The sequence below is a fragment of the Lonchura striata genome, chromosome 2 (assembly GCF_046129695.1).
Source record: "Lonchura striata isolate bLonStr1 chromosome 2, bLonStr1.mat, whole genome shotgun sequence".
In the NCBI taxonomy this organism is placed as follows: domain Eukaryota; kingdom Metazoa; phylum Chordata; class Aves; order Passeriformes; family Estrildidae; genus Lonchura; species Lonchura striata.
Window position 1 is genome coordinate 86,778,567 of NC_134604.1, and position 24,914 is coordinate 86,803,480.

General features: G+C 40.8%; 1 protein-coding gene across 1 annotated transcript in view; it reads right to left on the reverse strand.

Moving 5' to 3' along the window:
• AFF3 (ALF transcription elongation factor 3) overlaps positions 1-24,914 on the reverse strand; it is a 319,278-nt gene that overhangs the window by 82,806 nt on the left and 211,558 nt on the right. Inside the window, exon 8 of the mRNA XM_021538600.2 lies at positions 8,383-8,434. Within this exon, the coding sequence (XP_021394275.2) occupies positions 8,383-8,434 (52 nt within the window). The remainder of the gene's footprint in view (positions 1-8,382; positions 8,435-24,914) is intronic.

A 24,914-nucleotide genomic window follows, 5' to 3' on the forward strand; every position in this document is an offset into this window, starting at 1 on the left:
TGCTTGCACTTAGGCTATTGCAGACAAGAATTGTCAGTGTTATGCCACAGGCTTTAAAAGATTTATTGGGAAGTCTGAAAGCTCAGAAATTAAAGTAGATTTTTTTTGAGAAGTCCATATATGTGAAAATAGGGGAAAGACAAGCCTAAATTCCCCAAATAGTGGTAACACTTCGCAGGGATGTGCTATGTCAATCAACTGTGATGCATTTGCTACTACCCAAGTATCTGCTTGGATTGTGCAAGTAAATAAAAAAGAAGACAGGGGTAACATCCTAGGCTGATTGAAACCAGTGGTTAAACTCTCACTGACTTCAGTGAAGGCAGTTTTCATCCCAGGTACAGGAGAATTTGTAGCAATGGTTCCTCAGTCTCTTTTTCTTAAATGGTAGTTTTGAGGGATTGTCTTCTGAATCTTTTTACTTATTTCTCATCATGTTCTAATATAGCTTCTACTCCATTTATAATGTCTTTCTTCGCACAATTTATTTTCTTCATTAATTTTTTTTTCCCTTAATCCCTTTCGCCTTTGTGTTCATTTTGTTTTCTGACATGCTCTCCGCTGCCTCTCTCTGTTTCTGTTTTCTCCCACCCCTGTGCAGTGTGCCACCCCTAAGCTGTGTGAAGGAGATGCACCACGTCTCCTTCACACAGCTCCTCATGCTGACACCAGCCCTGCCCGGGCTCCGTGGCCAGGGGGAGAGAAGTGAGCCTGACCTCCTGCCTTGCAGGGAGCAACAGGCAGCTCCTAGGGAGGCTGTGAGACTGTGTTTGTGTGCAAGCCTGAGTGTGTGCACACCTGTGAGAGACAGCTGTGATGTTACAACAGCCCTGATTATTTGTGACTGCTGGGTATTTAACCATTCTCTTGCAAGCATGCTGGAATGCATTTGCCTGGAGGCAAACAGAGCTTGGTGGCCAGGCTTGAGCAGAACCAAGACTCAGGCACAGTGTCTGGATGCAGCAAGGGCTCTCTGCAGCAGGAAGAAAACTGCACAGCCTGGAAGGCTTATGAGAGGCAGGGAGAAGCAAAATCCAGCCTGGAAATGTTGGAGCTAATCCTTCCTTATGCCTCAAGTTAGCCAACACCGCTGAATTGATTGCAGTAGGATACATTCCCACGCCACTCAAAACAGATGTTCATACAGTAATTCTACTTCACAAGGGGAGAAAAGTTCTAATAAAATATGTCAAGAAGATGGGGTTAAGTATGTTACATCAGACAGAGAAAGAAATCTTGGAAAAAAAAAGTGGTATGAGTGGAAAAGGGCAGGCTTTGGAGATTTACCAAGTTAAAACTTAGTTTAGTCACAGCATCCACATGAAGAGACAAGGAAGATGCCCTTACACTTTAAATTTAATTTCCTGTCTGTTTTGGAGTTTTGCTACTAAGGAGCATGCAGATCGAAGTGCCATGCTCAAATGTCCCCAAATTTTGTGCATGTCCAAGATCCAAGCAGATCTCTAACTTTTTTCACTGTCATTTATAGTTGTGGCATTCAAATTTAGAGCTTGATCCAGCCTGCCAGCCTTAGAATCTGATTTTGTAAGATAGGCAGTGATGTGAGCCAAGTTGGCAGGACAAGACTGAGCTCTTATTTTGTTTCATCTGACAGTTTCAGTGAGGCAATCTTGGTCTTCTTGTCATGCCTTGTGGAAGTGCATATTTAGATGTCATGGAGATTTTAAAATCAGAGCTGGCAAACCACAAAAAAACCTTGGCTCAGCTGGCTTAAATCTTACTCTGGATTCTAGTTAAGTTGGATACCAAAAGAATTGCTTCTCTAATACACAGGAAATAATGGACTTACCCAAGTTAAGTAAGGCTGTTACAGCACTTAGTCCTCTCGTCTAAAAGCACACTCACATTATAGTGACAGGAGGCTGAACAGAGCACTTGGATTAAGTAAAAAAAAAAACTACCTGAAGTTTCAGCCATTCCTTTACCCAAAACTTAATTTTTTCCACTTTTGCTTATCTCTGATTTGTGCAGTTTTGGTTGCAGTCAGACTCATGTGTAGCCAGACTTCATCAAATAAATTTTCTGTGCTCAGTGGAGTGAAAAACTTCTCATCAGAAAGATATTTTTCTCCAAGTTTATCAAGGCACTTTTTTGAGAGAAATTCATTTGCAGAAATGATGCAGGTTCTGCACTTTTTCTCTAAACCTGAGTGTTTTCATCTTCTTTTTCACCCATTTTCCTTTCTGATCAAGCATCAAGTATTGCACTGATGAAGAGGTGAATAAAAGGGAATAAAACACTAAAATTACATAATGTGGTTAAAATATTTGGACATGGCATATGTGAACGCAATTAGCACTGTCTAAAAATGGTTCTAATAATGAACAGAGCTATGCAATGTTGTGTTGCAATTTGCCCAATAAAACTTCTCTCTAGATATTCCTGCCTTGGTGCTCTGCTCAGTTCATCTTTGACTTTGGAAAGTGCTATCCTAACATGCTTACAGAAAGAAAGCTTCACTCCTTTATCAATTTGTTTCAGAATTCATTACAGACGGCTTCAAATTAGCTGAAATATTTAATTTCATATGCAGAATTAATGTTTATAATGACTCTACTAAAAATCATTTCTTCTGGGTGACTAGATGTGTGACTGTTAATTTCAGGATGATTTTCCTCTTTTTGTTGCTTGTCACTCCATATCCAGAAGTGAAAGGGAAAAGTCCCACACCAATTGCCATCGAGCACATAGATGGACTTTTGTCCTGTTGCAATGTTGTGACAGATTTGGCTTGTGCTAAATGCCTGTGCTGCTGAGAGTTCTACCAGAAAGATGCATTTCCAGCAATGCCCTGGTAACCCTCAACGCATACAGGATGGGAACAAAACGTAGGCATGTGTGTTCCCACGGGAGCTACAAGTGTAACTCCAATCAGCATCAGTTTTTATGGCTTGACCATGACCAGGGTGATGCTGAAGCAAGGACAAGACCCCCAGGGCCAGCAGCCCACCCCGACTGTCCCTGGGCTGCCGTGGGTGGGAGGCAACCCCAAGATGCCCGGGAAGGCGCCAGGCTGGGTGGGCTTCCATCACCCTATGGGGCTTGAGTGGCGAGCCAGATCAGGCTGACAAGATTTTTCTTTTACTGTGCTAAAGCTGTGAACCTTCTGGGGCTGCTCTTCCCCTGAGGTCTCCTGTGAAATGACAAGGCTTTCTGTTTGCCTTGGCTCGCCTGTGGAGGGGCTGGTTTCGCTGACACCACTCACTCCCTGCCAAGCCAGTCTGTCCTTGTCCTCTGTTGAGGAAGGTGGCCACTTGAAGGCAAATGCTGCCTGATCTCTTCCTTCAGTGCAGGACACATGAGCAAAATGAAGGAACTTGAGAGGATTGATTGCTGCCTCCCTGTGCACTCTGCGAGGGGGGCATCTTGAGCCCCTGTGGTTATTTGCCACCTCAGGAGAATAGTCATATTATTTTTTTATTTGAAAAGAAAAATCTTGTGTCTTTCCTTTTGAGATCAGCCAGGTCTACAGTGCAGAGCCATGTCCCTGGGAGTGTGTTCTGATTGCTTCTTCAACTTCTGTTTATACAATTTTAGAAAATTTTGGCAGGAATCAAGAGCACATACCAGGGTGTTGGCTTTTATGAACCTCATGGGATGTGAAAGTCAAGCTGACTCGATGAACTTTGGTTACATATTCCAGACAAGTACAATGACTCTATTTATTCAGACTTGGCAGCCAGAATGCAGATTGACTCTGTGGGTAATAAATTTTCACAGCCACAAAACTTCAGCGGCAACCAACCTGATCCTATGCAAAAAAAAATGCATATGAGGAAGCAGACTTGGGTTGCAAAAATATGTTAGATTATTATTCCATGTATGTGTACCAGTCAGTTAATTTATTTGGCTATTGATTGACATGAATTGCACAAATGATGCCAGGGATCTTTCTCCCCTTAAAGGAATTATTTTCTATTACAAAATGTTCATGTTGTAAAAGGACAAGTGAGGGGGGGGAAAAGAGAATTGTTCACATTACAATTGACAATCTCCTTTTAATATTTCACCCAAGACTGATTTAAGTTATCCAGTGACCTCTATGGAGAAGAGCAGGGTATTATAATGGGGACTGTTTCATGTGCTGTGCCACACTTCAAAGAACCAAAAGGCAATAACCACTACAATTCAGTAGTCTGAACAATCTTAAGTACAATTTTGACATCTTCATGCTACAAAGCTTCAGATGCTTTCTGGGAGAGATGATGATGAAATTATTACTCTATGTGTTATAAATCAGAATGAATTGGATCTTTAACTTGCAGATTTATGTTAACTACCTTGGTATCTGCTAATTGCATGCTCTTCAGATATTGATTGAGGATTAAAAAGTATATTTTCTTCAATCTGTGTGGTGTAAAATATGCCAACAGGAAATTTTCTCTTTGCATATTAGATCCTATGATCACTGCCTGTAAAATTGAAACGATCAGTTTAAATGGATAAACTATGCTCATTAAAGAGGAAAAATACATTTATGTAATTAAAATTATGAGACTAATATGTGTGGATAATATAATTACTGTGGGTGCACATGTACTCAGCTGAAAGCCAGCCTCTTTGGCTTCTCATGGGTCTGTGAATCTCACTACCTTAATTGCTGGTGTTGAGGGAAGGGTTGGGAATGCTTTGCCCACTGCAGTCTCAAAGCTTTTAATCATGCCTCAGTCTTGCATTTGGCGTCCCTCACCCATGGCTCACATTCCTTGGTTTGGTCACAGCCCTGGGAGCACAGAAGCACCTGTCCCCCTTTGCACAACTTCCCGTTTTCTGCTTGGCAATTTCAGACTTAAATGCAAAATCTCCTCCAAAGTTTTCAAAGTTTTTCCTCTAAACTTCCCCATTTAGAAATCATCAAAATTAAAATCTTGCCAGCTTGTGTATAGCTCACCTTCAGCTCTTTGAGGAGCTGGACTTCCTGAATGAGTCTAACTGCTCAAAGGTTAATTTATTACATGAGGAATATCTGGGAATCTCTCATGTACTGCTCCTATCTATTAATCTCTGATTTTTAAATTTTTTTTCCTTTCCCGTTTCTGAGCTCAGGAAAGATGAGATTAAAGAGCATCTGAGTTAGGAAGTAAAAGGAAACGAGTTCTGCTGACATTTAAACACAGTGCCATCTGAGCAGTTATTGGAAGAGAGAGTCTGTGTTACTCTTTTTTTGTCTATTTCCTGCAAGGTGGATGGAAAGGTAGTGTTTTGTTTTTTCAGCAGGTATATTTATTTAGGATTGTTCATTAAGCAAACCTAGGGGTCTCAGCTAAGGCTCTACAAAGCATTTCATACAGCAGGAGCCAGACTATGCCTCTGGGAGATTTTTGTCTGTATAGCCAAGTTAGGAAAAAAATTGTGACGAGGAAAGGGGATCAAATAAATAAGTAATTTCCAAAGTCTGTTCATGCTAGGGCCTGTGATGATTAGAAGTGAGTCATGGGATCTCAGCCCTGCTCTTTGCTGCGTGGGTGGTGAGCTCTGTCCTGGCTCTGCAGAGCTTGCTGGAGTTCCGAGGTGAAGGACCCAGCCTGTATCAGCTGCATCTTGGAGCCCTGTGACTGAGCAGAGACCTGGCACAGCACATGAACACACAGAAGGTGTTAATAGTTACAAGTCAGTGCTAAACCAGAGGTCCATGTGTGTCTTCTCGATTGGCAGGACTTTTCCACAATCCCTTCTCTGCCTAAGCTACTTATGTTCTTTATGCACAATAAATACCTTCACATGTCCTTTTCTTCTTGCTATGAAGCAAGTCAGAATTTTTTGTCTCTGGGTCTCCCAGCCTGTTTCGCTCTAACATCCATTACTCAGGATTCTGTCCCCCTGCCTGAAGGACATCTCTCCTGGTCAGCAGCTTGTGCCTCCCCTATCACCAAGCCCCTGGCTGCAATATCATGGCATCTTGGTCTGCTTTTGCTCCTCTTCAGACATCCCTTCCATCCCTTTCTTTACTTTGTCCTATGCTGTCTGTGAGCTATATTTTAAACTATCTAGACAAGCAGGAAGAGTAATTAAATGTGAAGTGTTTCAGGATGAAATATGTTAAACAGAAAGAAATTGAATAAATATGTAAATAATAGAATCTATGTCTTGAATCTTAACACCAAGAAGCTCTGCTCAAAATAGATAAAACAATGGTTTAGTATAAATATTAAAAAGTTTTGATTTACCTGTTGTTTGGAATATATTGTAAAATAGGGACATCTAATAAAAAGAGTTAAAGAAAATCATGCCTATCCTATTAACCTAGAATTATTTGTCTAAGTTCCTGAATTTCAAAAGTCTAGATGTGGAATATTGCTGCCAGCTCCAGGACAGTGTAGGTGGATTGAGGCAAGAGATCTCTGAAGGTTGCTCTTGGGGAATGAGGTTTATTGGGGATGGAGAAAGGTCCTGCCTCAAGCTGCCAGATGCAGCACGTGGTGAGGCTTAAAGAGGTGGGGGAGGGAAGAGACAAAAGGATGCTCAAGGAGAGGGGAAATTCCAGGAGAGGGGAGGGAGTTCCAAGAGACTGCGTGGCCCCTCGAAGCCCCCTTTTCAAGGAAATTCAAGGTGGGCTGGAACAAGGCTTGGGCCAATGGGGTTACAGGCACTTGATGTTTTAGGGGAGGGACAGAGGTACATGGTGAGCCGTACATCTTTTGGGGGGTGAGATGGAACAGTCCACGTGACCCCAGGACCCATCTGTAGGCAGGGGCGTTGTCCAGCTAGCTGGGAGAACTGTTCTCATCCTGGCTGTATTATTTATGGATAATCATATTTATCTATCTTCTGCAACATCTAGATATCCATCCAGCCTACCCATCTAGGTACTCCAGTTACCCATGACTGAAATAATCACATTTGAAGCTCACATGGCTTTGCCCCAGCCAGCAACAGTACTATGCAGCTGCTTGCCCACTCCCCTTGCCCCAGTGGGAGGGGAAGGAGAGGCAGGGGAAAAAAAGTAGTTCATAAGTAGATATAAGAGCCGTTTAACAGTTGAAATAAAAGAAATAAAATAATAATATTGTAAGAAAAAGAATTGCAATGAAAAGGGAGACAACAAAAAGACAGAAATAAGTTCCAAAGAAGGACAAGTGATGCAAAATACAATTGCTCAGCATCCACTGACTGATGCCCATCCCATTTCCAAGCAATGTTTGGCACCTCCCAGCAAACTTCCCCCAGTTTATGTACTGGAAATGGTGTTCTGTGGAAGAAAAACCCCTTTGGCCAGTTTGAGGCAGCTGTCCTGGCCATGGGCTGCTCCAGCTTTTGGTGCACCTGCTTGCTGGTGGAGCAGGAGGCACTGAGAAATCTTTGACTTGAGGTAACTTGAGCAACAACTGAGACATCAGGGACTTACCAATGCCATACTCACACTGAATCAAACCACAGCACTGTAGCAGCTACTAGGAAGAAAACTGACTCTATCCCAGCCAAACCAGGAGAGAAAACCACATATCTGTGAGATGCAACCAGGAGCAGTATTACCCTCATATACTCTGGTGAAGGCATGGGTCGTGCATTTTAAGGAAAGAAGGAAGGGAAGGAGGTCTCAGCCTCTTATTCCCAACCAAATCATCCAAGCCAGGATACTGAGAATGAGAGAACACAGCATAGCACTGCTTGGCAACAAGGCAATCAGCTGGTCATGGGAAAGTCAAGCTCCAGCCCTATTCTACTGAGTCATTAACTATTTAGACAAAACACTACAATATTTTAAGGAAAAACTGGGAGACAGTCCTACAGCCAACAAAACCCAGCTCCCCTGTCACATGGAAAACATTGGATGGTGTATCTGCTGCCAGTCATGTAGTTTAGGGTGTTTAAAACAGAGCTGCTGTAATCACTTTGTTATGGAGTGAATCAAATGCACAGCCAAGGCTTTTTCTCAGTTTTCTTTAGTTTTTTAGCAGGCATGGGCCATGCAGAGTCAGGACCAAAAATGTTCAGAGGAGAGGCCAGGGCTGGGGGGATGCCGGAGGCAGGTAAGAGATAAGCAGCCCAGCAGCTAATCCCCAGGGCCAGCTCATGATTGCAAAGTTGGCCTGAACCCTTAATCCAGAATTCCTGTTTCTCCCCTCCTCGGCCACTCTTTAAAACAAAACAAATTCAAATCAGAAGGAAGCTGATACAAAAACCTTCTGGGTTGCATCAAGGTAATAAATCAAGAGCACTGCAGCCTGCTCCCTACCAATCCAGCAGTTAGCACACGCAGGCTGGCTCTGAGGAGCAACATCTGTTGCTCCAGTTACAGTACTGCCATATATTTTGATAACCTTTCTGTATATTTAGAAAAAGTATTAGCAAAATATTTGCAGTAGCTCAGTCTCAACATGAAAAATGCTTCAAGTGACATGTTACTTGTCTGGTTCTTACCTGGTCATTCTCCTCTTCATCACTGCTTAACTTGAGGTCATCTTCTAGCATTCTGGAAAGCAAGCAGAATGAATTATAACTAATCAAAATGCTATAGATTGGATATTTTCTCAGACTTACTGTAAATATTCAATAATGTAAACAGAAAGAAAATATATTTTATCACAGGAACTTTGTAGCTGTGACACTTTATATCTTATCCAGTTGCTATCAGCTAACATTTGAATTAATTTCTTACTATTGCTGCCTAAAAGAAAATGTTTTTTAGAGTAATAATGGATTTTGCAAAGATTTTTGTTATTACAATCACTGGCAAGAAAGTTTATATGCTAAAAATAATATATTTAATGGTAACAGGTCAGTAGTCTCCCTGAGAGAAAATTTTTTGTCCATTTGGCTTTGAGCTTACAAAACAGAAGTAGATGTTTACACTGGCAATACTGCAGCACAAAATAAGGTTCAGTGATGCTTCCCAAAGGCCACTTTTACTTTATTGCATGTTTGATATAAAAATGACATTGGCTGAAACAATTAAAACTAAAATATATTTTCTTGGTGCACAGGAGTATCCACAGGATTTCACCATCATGTAAATGTAGAAAATAAAGCATCTTTTCTAATAAGGGTTTCATCCCACCTTCCCATATCCTTTCCCCAACTGGATTAAGCTGGTTCACATAGAAAAGGAATCTGATTTTACCTCCACACTTTTTTTTTTTACAATCTAAGATTAAGTAACCAGAAGCTAAAGGAGTTGAAGACATGCAAAGATTTTCCCCAGTGCTTGGAAAGTCTTAGAGAATAGGACCTATTTTTAAAAAGTGCCTCAGTAATAATAGTAGTAATTCAGAAAGTTGCTAATTTTTCTTGCACTCTGGGAAAAAAGAATCTGTAATTTCATCTCGGCTCCAGAAGAAAGCTTGGTGAGCAATTCAAACACATCCTGTGCCGTGGGTGGTCCCCGGAGTGTAAGTATTGCAAGAAGACATATGTAGTAATTTCAAACCACCTCCTTGTACTTGTGCCTAGATCTTCCAGGAGCGTGCCTGAAAAGCATGACTCTTACATGGGCTGCATGGTGTGCTGTGTCTGAAAAGAGCACAGAGCCTCACCACGCTCTGCTCAGCTCCTCGCTGTACGCACAGTCCCTGCCTGTTGCTGCTGTCACAGCTGCTTCCCTCTTTCCCCACGGCACCTTCAGGGAACGTAGGTGTATAAGAACAGCACTGGAGGTCGGAGCAGAAATTCTTGCTAGTTCATCATCTTAAAGATTCTCCTCTTGCTTTTTTCCCACATTTCCTTCTACTTGTGCCAACATTTCTCCTCTGTAAAATCAACGTATCAAACTCAGCAGAATCTCTTGGCAATGCAGACACCTCGAATATATAGGACTCTATATATTGAGTTGGAGGGACTTGACAATCTCCCAGCAGGACTTGCCTATTTTTTATCTCAAAGTATGTCCATTGTCAGGAAAGAGCTCTCTCTGCCTTCTCCTTTTGATGGATGTATCAACACAGGCACTGAGCCGGCTAACAAGCCCTGTTGAGAAGTGGGCAAACAGGACAGGTGTGATAACACAGGACACAACTCCTGAGAGATAAACCACGTCACAGAGGCAGAACTTCCTGTAAACACCACAAGATCCACACTGGCCTTGGATCCCGTCACTTACAGGGTTCCAAACAATCTTATAATTGTTCATTCTTTTAATTTGATCTGTTCAGGCCATCCCTCATAAAACAGCGCATGAAAATAGAAAGTTCAGATCTGAGATTTGGCACCTATGTGATGAAATCTGCAATGCTAGTGATTTAACCAGGAAGTGGTATGCTTTTGTGAAAAGAACTCCCAGGGTGTCACCTCTTACTCTTCCTTGAGCGCATGAATTTCTGCTGCTGATGTGGTAGCTAAGTACATTTACTTTAGGTTTAGCAATTTAGTTCTTCTCCTAAATGCAAGCTGAAAAATCAAAAGCATATAATGAAACATTCTAGATACCTCTGTGTATTTATCACTATCCTGGATTTTTCTATTAACATATAAAAAGTGTTTTGTAAGCTTGTCATTTGAACCAACTAGGATATTTAGAAGCCTTCAGGCTGTGTGGCAGTGTGAGACAAGGACTACGATCCAGTACTACCCAGACAAAAGGAACAACAGACGGCAGCACTGATCCTTCAAACTCTCCTTGCTTGTACATCTTAGACCATCTTTATTTTCCCTGTCTGCTTTTCATTTCAGAAGTGCTGCTTTCCAAGAAAAGCACTGCCTGCCTGGGGCTCGTGGCCCCTTTTGGAACTATCATCATACTACAAACATGCTCCTAACACTGGGGATAGGAAAAAGACCAAGTCATCATCAAATGCTCACTTGCTTGCCATTTTTTCCCCCAGAGCAGGATCTGGCTGATACAAGGATGTATCAGGTTGCCAGTGCACAGGTCTACCTTGTAAAGCAGGAGCTGTGCAGGTATAACTCTGTGCCTGAAAGTCTTCCCTGGCTCCCAGACAGCCTTCACCCTCAGCCCTAATCCACAAAGCCATAGCCAGAGCAGGACACACTGTCACCTGGCTTGGGCAGAGAGGCTCCCTGGCCACCAGGGCAGCTCTCACCGCCCTGGCTGAAGCATACCCAGGGTGAAGAGGACATGTTTATGTTACAGGGATTCCATGTTGCAAGTGTCTTAAGTAAGGTATATCAATTTTGAGTATGGATGCTTTTGAGGAATGTTTCTCCTAAACAGCTCATTTCCATCATGAAAACAATGGTGGTTAAAAGAAAAATTCTACAACTGGACAAGAAGACCCCACTTGAAGAGAATGAGAATAGAAGTAAAATACTTTAAGCTCACAAGAGGTATTACATTAAATTGTAATTTATCTCAAAAGCACTTTGACACAGAATGAGCTTTAGTACACCCTGTTAGCAGAGCACTTCAGACCATGTTTAAAACAACCCTTGTTTGGGATGGGATTTCTTTAAATACTCTGGCAAATTTTGTGTAAGGATGGGGAGACAAGCACGGACAAGCTCATATGTAAACGCAGCCTTTATACTTTTTTCAGAACATGCAAAATTCAGGCCAGAAAGTGACATCATCCATGGGCTTTCAGATTCTTTAAAATGAATCTGAATTTGATGTATTCAGGCACTGGTAAAGAGGTAAGCAAATACAACCTTGTAAACAAAAGCCAGAAAAATGAAGTGGTACTCTGAAAAATACACAGCACCACTTAGTGCTTCTGCACTTGAAAAGGGCACATATGGTCAGGAAGTCACTTTGCAGAACCTAATTATACGTTTTAGTGAAAGCTCTGTGAGGTCGTGGAGGCATCGAGGGGTGGGCTCAGGCAGGAGTGCTCACTGCTCTCTAATTAATGCATTTGTTCCTTTCTCTACAAAGAATGTGACAGGTAGAGACACAATGAAAGGAAAGGAGGATGGGTTTGGGATATTGAGAAATGCCTCAGCAAGCCAGCTGGTTTCATTCTCCAGTAAGCAAGGGGCTGCAGCCTGGGGTGGTGGGCCACTCAGTTACAGGGGAAAAGGAGGGGGTGTGCAGGCTTACTTACACCAAGAGAAAAATACAAAGTGGTCTAGAGGGCACTGATAAGCAACATGTGACTATGTGTCCAAATTTCCAACCCAGATTACTAGAAACCATGACCTGCTTTAATGTGAGGGCTATTCACTCCATTGGTTTCAGAAGGGTACTGGGGCTGGGGCAGCCATGTGGTGGACTGCAGAGAGACCTGTGGGACTCTTGCTCATCCCAACATATCAAGGGGCCAGGAGTTGCTCCTGATCAAAATTACAGGGGATTTGGGATAAGAGTTCATCACAGGCTTCCAGGGAACCACCTTGCTCAAATGGAATAGTTGAGAATTGCAACTCCACTGTTTTGCTTGGCTGCCTTTTCTCCTGATCTGTCACTGCAGAAAAGCTAAGTCCAAACAAGTGTTATCTTCAGCCCCAGCTGAGCGCAGGGAGTAGCAGGAAGACATTGTTTCTCCTCTGGGAACTAATATCCAAGTAACAACAAGTTTCTAGTGTGAGGGTAGAGTCAGACCTTATGTCAGTGACTTCTGACAGAGCTGGAAGATTCTCCTTCTGAGAAGAAGGAGCTGCTGGGGAAGGAGATGCCAATGCAGCAGTTTCTGGAGGAGGCTGTCCTCAAGAGCCAGCTGACAATCTGTTGTTACTTCTGACGTATGGAGCCACTCTGAGGTGCTTCCAGCATAGCCCTGCTTGGAGGGATATCTATTTTCTTCCACAGTGAAGACATGCCTGAATCCTGGAATCATCCTTCACACCTGCTGGTGCACATGAAAGAAGCAGCAGGCACCACACCTTGTATTTCCTTTTAACCTCTGATAAATTTCACATTCCTTGGCCTAATTTTTCTTTCCTTCTCCCTGCAAATTACGAAAGGTTCTCTTTTGGCATCTCAAGAGAGGTTATATAAATGAGGGACAAAACTCTATGTCCCTCTGGTGGTCTAAGCTACTATACAAGATATGGTCATTCTTCATGATAATTTTGATAATTGTAATGACCAGAAAAAAAAATCAAGAAGGCAAGGGAAAAGTATTGATAGCAATTAAATCATTAACACTAATACTTTAGGAGAGAGCATGCCAATGGTTTGTGAGGCCAGGGCACAAATACATGTATATTGCAACTGTCATTTAAATAAACTCAGAAGTTGCTGTCCTTGTAATCTGTAAAATATTTTGTACATGTGTTAATCTGATCAAGTATATTGTTCCAGTTTAATTCTAGGCAGCATCTCAGTCAGAATACCGTGGGTATTATGGACTTCTATGATTTCAGATCCTTATGTAGGAAAGGAACTTCAGTAGTGGAAAAATGCTTTGATTTTATCTGAAGAGGAGCCCCACTAAGAAAAGAGTTGTAATGAAATCCCAAAATCAAATAACTAAGTGCTCATTCAAGTTTAGGCTACCACAATGTTTCATTCTGAATGCTTTTGAAAAATTAACTTATTTTCAATGTACCTTCTTGGCATTTTATTTTCTTTCCCATAAATGCATACTGACCTTTCAAGAACTGGACATTAGTTTTGATATTACAAAAAAACCAGAAAGAAAACAGGTATTATTCTAAGTAGCAGTATGCTAGAAGACTTTCAGACTGACCCCAGATGTTTAAAGTCACAACTGATGTGCTGATATAGGAGAAGAAAATTATTCCTTCACATTATAAAGAAAAACAAAACAAAACCTTCCCAGGGGCACAGCACAATGTAAGACCTTTAACTCTTGTCCCCAGCAAAATGAGAGAGAATGCCAGGTGGGAATTTGATGTTCTTACCCAGATTGTGCCCTTATGTTACTGGGATTGTTTCACCTATGAGTGCTCACGTACATAATATGACTTAAGCTCGAATAAGACAAATGTACCTTCAATTTCTGGCTGTCTTCCATTGCTTTCTAAAAGAGAAATCCTAGGAAAAATATGCCTGGTAAGAAGTACAGAGAATTCATAAGAAACAGATGAACATGTTTCCTTTCTTTAAAAAAAAAAAAAAAAAAAAAAAAAAAGGAAAATGAAAATGAAAAGAAAGAGAGAAGAAAAGGAAAACTAATGTTGTTGCTATAACCTTGGTTACTTGCACATAACAGATGGACAGTTATATTCACTACTTATCTACAGCCAAAATAGGTATTTCAAATAGCTTTATTTACTAATCCTAAATATAGGAGTGGCTGGTTTTATACAGTAGTAATTTTTAATTAATAAGATTCTGATTGCTGAAATTATTTTTCACTCTAGTGCTATAACTGATGCAAATGTTTCACTTTGGAAAAGCTCATGCATTTATATTATCTGAAAAGAGTAGTATTTATTTTTGTTTTATACAAAATAAAGTCAAAAGCTTATGGATTAAGGTAAACAGTGAGATCAAGAGGATATTTTATAAGTGCTGTAACAGAGCTTTCAGCAGGATTGTAAGACCTCTGCAAGCACTGCTTGCAGCATCTAAAATTCATTCCGAATATATGATGTTTAAGTTGTAAAAATCCCCTAACAAACAGTTTGTGCAAGTTCTGCTACACAGAAACATGCAGGAAAACATGATTATATGGAATACCATCAAATCTAATTAAAAACAGAGGGAGAAAGCCAGTAAAATCAGGCTGGTGAAATATTAATGTACTTAATGCTGGAATGAAGCCTATATATCAATGTGAGATTTAATTCCAGAGCGTAGAATTTAAATGCCTGAAAAACGGACTTAGTCTACAGAAATAGAATTAGCAATTCCAATAAAAAATAGATACTCTGAAGGAAAAGTTTTCTGTCCTTGGCTTGAATCCATCTAGACTGGTCTGCACTGCTCTTCAAAACCATTTAGACCAGCTAAATATTCTGCTAAATTCCCATTACACTGATGGTCTCATTAGAAATGCAAGGCAGCCCTCTCCAAGGGATACAGCCATCACTCTCTCTTAGGAGCAGAAGCTGAAATAAGGTTTCTTCTGCAGCAGCTGCCCCTGTGAGCAACTGTGTTTGCCCTGGTGATGTTTTTCCCCTACAAAGAAAGGGACAACAAATGCAATTGAATCATACCCTGAATTTTTTAAGTCCTTGTCAGGGTGCTGAGAAAGTGCCCCACAGAGCACAGCACTTCCTGAGAGTGATGTTTGGGCAGAAGGACCCAGAATACCTCTTTAAAAATAAGAGCGATTCAGGAAAACAAGGAAACAAACCCCTGTGAGGCCACTCCCTGAGCAAGGAGGCCACCAAAAAAATGCACAAATACTCAGAAAAAGGGAAGAGTGATGAGCTCTTATCAGCAGCTCACGCCTAAGCAGTCCAATCAGTCTGAGGGCTTGCCAAAGTTTCATGGCTAATCATGCTCTGTGTGACAGGAGGAAACACATTTGAGGAATAAGAGTTTTGAATGTGCTGCTCACAATTTTCTGATCTATTTCTTGCCTCCCTGCCCCTGCACCCCCAAAGCTTCTCTAGGTGTGATTAGCAGTTATTTACTAACCCTCTCCCTCTGATTTCTGAGCCACTGCTGATGCTGCCACCTAAAAAAATATTCATTTCAAATGTGAAATGAAGTAAGAGTGCATGAACTGCAGCACTGCCAATGTGTCAGCCATTGTGGCAGAAATCTTGGGGAATTTAATGTGTCTGAGACAGAGCTGCCACTGCCAAGTCTCCCTGCTGAATGTGCAGCATGTGATTTTGTATTCAGTGATTATTTCCTTTCAAATGATCTCTTACTGCCTAATCCCCAGCAGGACGAGCATCTGTCCTTATGCTGGAGTCATCATGAAGGTGAGGTTTACCCCACATTTCAAGGTACATCATGAATGACCCTCAGACCACTAGCTAGTGGTCTTCCAGCCAGTGCCTGCAGTGTGACATGGAAGATCTGAGGTGTATGGATACTTCTCTCTAGGGTAGCTGATTTTAAATAACTTATTGTCTCTAGACACTGTTCAGCCTCTTGTCTGGCAAACCTGCTTTTTCTCATGTATTAAAAAATATTTATTGACTCTAACATTATTACAGCTTTAATACTTCCAGCTAATCAGGGGTAATTGCTAGAATTTCTTCATTAATGTTGTTTTTATGTACGTTAAGAAACCCCATATTCTCATTGTCCTTGAGCTTTTGTCTAGTATCATCCATTCCTTTTATCCATATTCAGTATTTTACATTTTCTTTTTTAGACTGTTATATGTCATATATATGTATTCACATTACATATATTTTAAATTTCATGTCTATTGCAAAAATTGCTTTTTCTTTTTAATTACTACTTTTACTTGACCACTGAAGCTGAACTAGCTTTCAGTAAAGTTTTTTTTGTCTTGATTGTGGAAATGCAGCTTTTTGCTAACCTAACAAACTGCTTAAAAAATTTCAAGCTGCCTTGTTTCTCACCTTTTCTACCTCATCAATTTATGGTCAAATATTTTTTATGCTTTGGGACACCTGCCTTTCCTTATTGGGACTGTCCTTTATTTGTCTAGCTTGGACATAATAAAACCATGGCCTGGTACACAGGCAACCATGTGCTTCCCATCCACTAACCAATTTATCTTTATTCAAAGGAGGGGTGAGAATGTCTGGTGAAACCTCATCAGTGCTAGAAAAGTGCCACAAAGACCATCTACAATCTTCACTTGCAGTCTGTGTGGACCTCTGGTGCTACTTTCCAAACTAAGATTTCTGCAATCCAGCTGATAAACCTGCCTTTCCTTTACAGATTGATGCTGATGGAGCACCTACATCCCCTCTTGTAACTGGAGATGATACTCAGTTGATATTCTGTCTCTGGGATAAATAAGAAGTTTGTTGGACATCCTGAGCTGGGGTTTTCCATGTCAAGACAGGCTAGAGGAGGAAGGGAACAATTCCCAAAGACACATGGCTGACTGGCTGATACAGAGAGGCTATTGCAGAATATATGAATGGCACAGGAACATATGGGAACTATACTTCCTCCATTCCCTCAGCAGCACCAGCCAGTAGAAGCACATCTGTGAAAGACACACCAGGACCCCCGAAGTTTTCAGCATTTCCTTTCAAATACTTTGCCTAGCCATTTCCTGGAAAGTCACTAAATGTATTTTACTCAGTCCCGTCTGCAATACTTATAGCTTCATTTAGTTTTAATATAGTTATAAATGGGCTGTAGCGGCCTGCTTTTTTTAATAACTAAGTAAATGAAACCCTGTCTGTAATAATAAATGAACCATCCATCTGGGAGGCCTCCAGTAAAAATTTCAACAGGTATTTATTGCTCCTTTATGTAAACAGTACTCTGGACAATACAAGTGATTATACTCTCTGTCAGCCTTGTCAGAAAGGAGACAGTAGAGTTTTGGATGAAGTTCCATAGCATACAGACTGAATTTAGTGGTTTATTTGACTAGATGGAGAAAAAATTATTAAAACAAGAAAATAAACAGACAAGAATCCAGTTGGCTACTGTGAAAGGAAGCATACAATTTTATTTAAAGATATGGGCTGTGAGGATAATCTATAAAAAATTGACAGGTCTGTAGTGCTACAGACTTCTCACAACTCCAGATGCTACACAGAAAGCTCCCTAAACAACCCCACCCCCTCAAAAGTGGAAGGAGTTTCACTGTAAAATCAACACTTTACAGAGACTTTAAAAATATATCGTTCCCTTATAGGTTCACACAGTATGGAAGAGCAGTACCTTGGGAGAATCTCCAACTGGAGTGCAAGAGACTGAAAATTATGCTTTCAGTCCCTGAGGGTCATCTCTTTCATTCATGGACACTGTTCACACTCTGGAAAGGGCAAAAGCATGACTCTTTTCAAGTAATGAAATTTTAATTTAAGAAAATCTCACTGCAAAAATCATCTTCATACCACTGTTATATTCTGGCTCCTAATTACATGCCATTACATTCCACTATTGTTGGAATAATACAATGTCAGAATAAATTGTCAAATAACTATTTCACTGTGTGGAAAGAGGGTGGGGAAAAGAAAAAAACAAAAGCAGAAAGACCTGAAAGCTCACATATGGCCAAGGTGATGTACCATGGTGAGGAGTGAGCTGTAGAGAGTTCTGTGCATTAAACATGCAGGGCCATCTGACTTTTGTCAAAATTTCCAGCCCTCAAATTTCTGTGGGAATGGGCTTAAACCTCTCCCATGAGCAGATTTCTCAGAGCCCTTAATTTTCAGCCAAGATAGGCACAGGGAAAAATGCATTTTTTTTTTTCCTTCCAAGGCAGACTGTAAAAGGAAAGCAAAGCTCTCTGCCCAATACTAGGCAGATTCTGCCCCATGGAGCAGATGGGTTGCTGCTCCTTGGGAATCCTGCACCCTGCATGCTTGCTCAGACAGAGGGAATGCACTGCTCCTGAAGTTACATCCATGGCCAGGGTGTTTCCAACAGGGTTACAGGGTTGCTTAGCTTATCAAGATTAATTGATTAGGAGCTTGTACATTAGTAATAGTACTCTCTATTCCTCTCTTCTTTTGATATGTTGGGGAAAAGATAATCCCAACAAAGCAGAGATCTCTGAACTGAGAGTAGTCCCACCAAAATACAGGAATGCTCAGCTTTGCTTGAGGATGGGCTGAATGAAGAAGGGAGGGAGGGAAGGGGCTGCGAAGGGTGCTCCAGGACTTGGGGCACAAGTTCTGCAGGGACAGGGAAGGTGGAGGCTGGCACTGGCACCTGGGGCAAGTTCAGGGACATGAACTTTGCTGCTGAGGGAAGACAACACGTGCAACCTGCAGTGTCAGATAATCCCTTTGCTTCCCACAGAGCAGCTGGGAAGGGCTGGTTGCTCATGTAGGGTCCCATTAATTCAAACTGAGCTCTGTAGCTCTGGTGGAGGTGTGGGAGGGGTTTTTGCTCAGCTGCCCTGGGGTCTGATGTCACCAAGTGCTTCTAGCCTGCTTGTTTCACTTTGAGATAACCCCTTCTACGATGCAAAATTGGCTATTCCTCTTTCTTAGAAATAATCTCCTTTGGACATAGCAACAGCAAAAATAATCAGCTGAGGGCTGCTACTTGGATGAGAGGAGTTTTATTCCCAGCATTCAGATGCACATGCTGTGCAGAATTACACCACCTGCACTCCAATATATTTGTATTAAAAAAAAAAAAAAGAAAAGTCTTTTTTCTTAGAAACACTCTTTGGAAAAAATTATTAATTTAGCTCTCAAACAGTAAACCACACTATATCTCCTTTCTAATGTCTCTTTTTAAATATACACCAGGGAACAACTCTCATAACTCACTTGAAACACACTATCTTATGAGTTATAGGTCAGTCTTCCATGCTCAGAGTGTATGTTGCACTTCCACACAACCTTATGAATTTTCCATCCCTCATAATTCATATCATGTCAGAATATCTATTACAAACCCTTGTTTGCAAGAAGCACTTCTATTTTATCCTTTCCTTTTATCACTGCTCTTAAATTTTCTTCTGGACACCAGCTTGGCATACTGGCAGTATCATGCTGGCAGTTTCTGAGAAAAAATCAGTCAAAAATCCTATGTCAGGATTGTAATGTCACTTGCAAATATTCTTTTTTAACTAATAGGAATAGTGCATAAAAACGAATTAATCACAACTATATTCTGATTGCCAACTTCTACCACCCAGCAGCAAACTACCACAACCATCTCATAAAAAATATTCATTTGGAAGTCTAAATGATGTCTGATAATGGTTTCTGCCATCCTAAAGCTTTGGAAATGTTGAATCATCTTGAAAAAAAAGTTAACAATAATTTTTCACAAAGGCTCAAACATGGACAAGACTAACTAGAGTCTTGTGTGAGGGACTCAGAGATGAAGGGAATTTTCTAACACAGTTTAACCATCAGGAACAGTGTGAGGACCAGCCAAAATGTTTAGCAATTGCTAGCTTTGAGCAATGTTTTTTATAAATAACTAAAGAAGTCTAAATTCTATATAAAATTATAAATCTCAGCATTTATGAAATGCTGTGCTTTTGTTTCCTTCTTTCAAAAACATTACTTTGAAATATGCTTGTATCTAGTACTGTAACAGGGCTCCCCAAGCGCTATCAGGAGTAAGGTAACCTAAATGAAATTATTAGCCCTGAATGTAGTTCTTTTTCATTTTGCTGAGAAAATTAACAAAAGTATTTTTGTTTTCAGCTGCCCCACATAGTTTTTATTGAACTAAGCAAAATATCAATTACCCATGCTGATTCAGAAGCTAATTTAATCCCATTTGTAAAGTTCTAAACCTAGATTTGTTTTGAGTTTCATATGAGTCTACAATACTTACTGGCTTCTTTCATTTTTTCCCTCTCATTGGCAGTTAATTGAAACTTTTAGTGAAATATTTTTTTCTGTCATCAATTGTCAGATTGACATTAATAGATGCAAATATCCTCAGCAGTGTCATGAACAAGTGTTGCAATGAATTGAGCATACAGGAGATGGATTCTCAGATTGCTACATGACTGAAATGGAAGGATTTATGTTGCTGGCTTTTAGTTTTGTTTGTTTGTTTTATTGAATCAGACAGGAATAAAGAGCACTTGCTTAAATCTACTCCATTATATAGCTGGTTGTTTGGTTTGTATGTTTGACATTTATGATTATCTGATACTGAGTTCCCAGGAAAAGAATTCTATGTAGGCCCAACAGGACCTACCTATGGCCTCCACCTTTGAAAAAATGGCTTTAAGTACCACTTAACTTGCTATTACTTGATGGCAACTTGAGTCCAATCAAAACAATCACTATTATTTCAGAAGTATTTTTGGGTGTGGAAATAAAATATGCAGGAGTTAATATTGACAGATCTGTGGATAATTATCTGTTTGATATTGAAGTAAGAATAAACTCTACAGATAATCATACATTAATTTAGTACAACTGCAAATAGTTTGTGATCAAATGTGGTGTCTATATTGTGCAATTCATATTCAAAAAGTCATATATACAAGGAATGAAACTTGACTTTTGAAGAATTTAATTTAGTATTAACACTGTTATGGTCAAAAGTAGATCTCCTGAACTAAATGTATTGGGTTACTTTTATCATCAGTGTCACTCTAGTAAAACCAATTTCATCAGCAATTAATTTAGCTCACTATATTACCTTCAAGGCAAGTGATTTTTACTGATAAGAGAAAAAACTTCAGATGTATGTATTACATCAGGCACTTAAATATTTTTAGTGCTGATAACTGCAGAGATGGCTGATAAAAATAAGAAATAAAATAGGCAAAATGCAGGAGACTGACAATAAAGAGCTTTGAAATATGTAAATTACTTTCTAGAAGTTCTACAAACCCTTAGATTATCTCCAGCAGAGTGTTTATTAGTCTAAAGAAATCACTGTGTATTTTTCAGTGTACTATAGAAAGGTTTTTCCTGTTCCAAAAATGCAGCAACCAGCCTTCATTACATCTTTTTATAAATGTCTCGAAAACTTCAAGTTTATTTGCAATTTAAAGGAGTGCCAAAGAAGAACAGGGAGTAAAAAAAGGTCTGTCAGAATTTTCTTAGTGATACTTTATCTCACTCTTCCATCTAGCTGAACACCAAGGCATGAGGACTTGTTCTCCTCACTACCAGGATCATTAACTAGAAAGAAACAGGATCCATCCTATCAAGACCAATTTGCTACTGGGCTTTATCCTATTGAACTGTTTTCTAGTGAGAGATCTCTGTGTAGGTACGTTTCCCAACACCCTGAAATGAAAAGTGAGCAAACCCACAATAATTCTCATTGAGTCAGAAAGAGGAAATAGAGGCAAAGAGATTCACTGCTTTTAAACAAAGTCACACTACACTGTTCAGCCAGATTCAGAGCTGGGAAGGGAACTGCAGGTCCTGCTGGGATAGGCACTGCCTCGGATGTGCCTGTGACCCAACATCTTTGGGTTGCTCTCTACTTCATCTTTGGAGCCTGTGCTAGGAGGAAATTTTAAGTGAAAGAAAGCCGAAGCCAAGGTGGGAAGGTGAAGAGGTGCAGAAACTGTACCTTCCTCCATATAACAATCTCTCTTCTATCAGAGCATAGCAGAGCTACTGGAACAGAGTATGTCAACACTCCAGAGCCCCTAATTCTCTGGCAAACAGGCATTCCTACCTGAGACAGAGCAAGCAGGTTTTATGTAAAGAATGCATTTATTCATCTGCAAAATGCTGCAAATAAAAAATAAAATTGGACTGGACGATTTCAAGTTCTTCCAGAAAAACCCATAACATTTGACTTATTTTGGTATTTTACATCAAAATTTGATTGTTTTAAGCTACATGTGAGAGATCATTCATTCCTAACAAGGATTTGTTCCATTGCTTGTTTAGAGTAGGATTAAATAAACTTTTATCACACTGGGACTGTTAATTCTTGATGTTCTTTACTGCTACACTCATGCAGTTATTAACTCCTAAAGTCTTTGGTTTGGGCTGTAATCACTTTAGTTTTTGTGAGGTCTGAAACTGTACTGAGAAGTACCCTTTAAATACTCGTTTTTTTGGTGGAGATTTTCCCCCCATCCTTATAATACCTATGACAATTGGCCTGCTAATTATTATAATGTGATATTAAAAATACATTTCAGCAGTACGAAGGGGCAGCAGATGCCTTCTTCAGCCCTTCCTGGGACCACTGGGATGTCACTGCAGCTGGGGTGATGGGCCCTGGCTGCCTGTCTGCTGGGGATGGCTCTTCTGCTGGGGATGCCTCAGGTTTAGGTTTTATATTTTTCAGATTCTGTACTGCTTTAGTGTGTACTTCTGGGCTTCATATTAGGGGATAGTAAACTCTCTTCACAGAGTAGGTAGGCAAAACAATTTCTTCTCTAGCTGGGGAAAAAAACCAAATTATCCAAATTTCAGGCCCAAGAGCATAAACAGTGGACTGAAGAGAGGAAACAAGTAATTGGACAATTAGCTCCAATGTGCTTATGGACCAGAACTTATAAAAGTGTGAGACCCCGTGACCGGTTGTCCATTTTGTGACCATTTTGGGTTCATCTTGAGTGTAGCCCTGGTTGGGCTCTCATGCTGCCCAAGGTGTATCCATTGAGGCCTCTTAATAAATACCTATTTTATTCTCCAGCTCAATCTAGTCTCTGTTCTAGGTCAACCTTCACAAGGCATCACCAGCACGGCTTTCTGTGGGGACCGGGCTCTGTCCCAGCCCAGCACTGCCACGTCTCTGTCACCCGCCAGGCAGGCAAGCACCCCTGAAATCAGCCAAACACAGCGCCATACTCGGGGGTGTCCCTTGTCACAGCGTGGGTGAAAATGAGCTTGGAAGGATGGCCATGCCCTCTGGGGTGCACTGGGATCTGGTGGCTCAGGAATGAGATGAGTGGTGCCAATAGCCTGCAGCACCTACCCATGCACAGGTCTTGGGTCTACTTCTGATGCAGATGAAACACCAAGCATGGAGACTTTGTCCCAGCTCTGAGGCTGACTAAGGGCGAAATGGAGACATGGGAGGGGTCCTTCCCCAGCTGCTTGTGGCTCAGGGTCAGTCCCTGAGGAGTTCTGGGATGGCACTCAGGGCCAGGGCGAGGGACACTGTCACACATGCCCAGAGGAACCACACCAGGGGCTTAAAAATGTTGAAGACCTGGGCAAAAGCACACAGAAATGAGTGTCTAAGTATATAACAACAAACAAGGATATTTAGGACTGAAATCCAGGTCACAGCCCCATTTTAGAGGCTCAGGAAAACATGAGCATCTTTGCTCTGGCACCACTCCCAAGGTGTGAGTGCCCTCTGACACCCAACAGCAGGAAGAGTCAGGGAGCAGGCGCTGGCACACCCTGCAAAGCATCACTCCTGGGCACTGGAGTCACACCAGCCCTGAGCTGCTCTCCCTCCTCTGAGGACTGTGCTTCATCTGCTGTGCAAAGATTGAACCCAAGGAAGGAATAAGGAGGAAGGTACTAGCGAGAATTCACTTTGTGGTTTTGGCTGGAGCATCTTCAATGCTCTTCAAAGATGGTGATGCTGCTGTATCACATTAGTTCCTTGGACAGGTAATGAATGAGAGCTGTATAATGTGAGCATTAGATCACCAACCTCAAAGAGACTTAGGGAAAAAAATCATAATACGCACTGAAAAATAAATAAATGCAGACTAGGACATAGAAATATTTATTTTCCGTAGAATGCTGATTAATGTTGCATCAAATCACAATAAAATAGCCCCCAAGGCTCATTTTCCTATTTGCAAAAGGGTAATAACAATTAGCTTTACCAGTGGTTGTAGCAGGCTTTGAGGGTGGTTGTGAGCTCAGAAGAAATATTAATGACCTGAAGAGGTCATTACTTTGGGGATATTCTCTTGGACTGGCACCAAATCTCCTCTGTCTCTACCTAACAAATCATATAGCAAAGAGTGAGCTTTCATCTACACTAGTTTCAGGCATATTTTAAATTACTTAAATTAGTGTAATTGCAAAATAATTTTATTCCACTGTTTTATAGCAGTTTTCCTGTTCTGTCAAAATCAAGAGTGGCAAGCCCTTGAAGGACTGGAGGCTGCTGAGAGGATCATAATTTGTCATGACTTCTCAGTCCAGAGGACTCACCTCATCCCAGCTAACAGCCCATCACACAGAGCCACCATCCTGAGCCCCACCACAGGTGGGGCACCCCTGATTTACACCATGGGCACTTGGTCTGAGCACCTGATGAGGTGCTAACTATAGCAGGTCTGTGTGACATGACTATAGTCCTAGAGGTAATTTCCTACACCTTATTACCACATTATAACGGCCTCTTAACAACCAGGCTAATCAAGAATTAATGAGGCACTAAAACACTTCTAGGAACAATGAAGGATTTAAAAATTTCTCTTATGTGTTTTATTTAAAAAGCTATTAATTTAATAGTTACTGCCCTTACTTTGGAGTAATATAAAAAGTCTTGGTACTTATCAAATGTATCAGCTGAAAGGTTTTATTCATTTATCAGTTATTTACTTATGTGAGGCTGCACATAACCTAAAGAGAGTAGAATCAGATTTGGGTCCTGT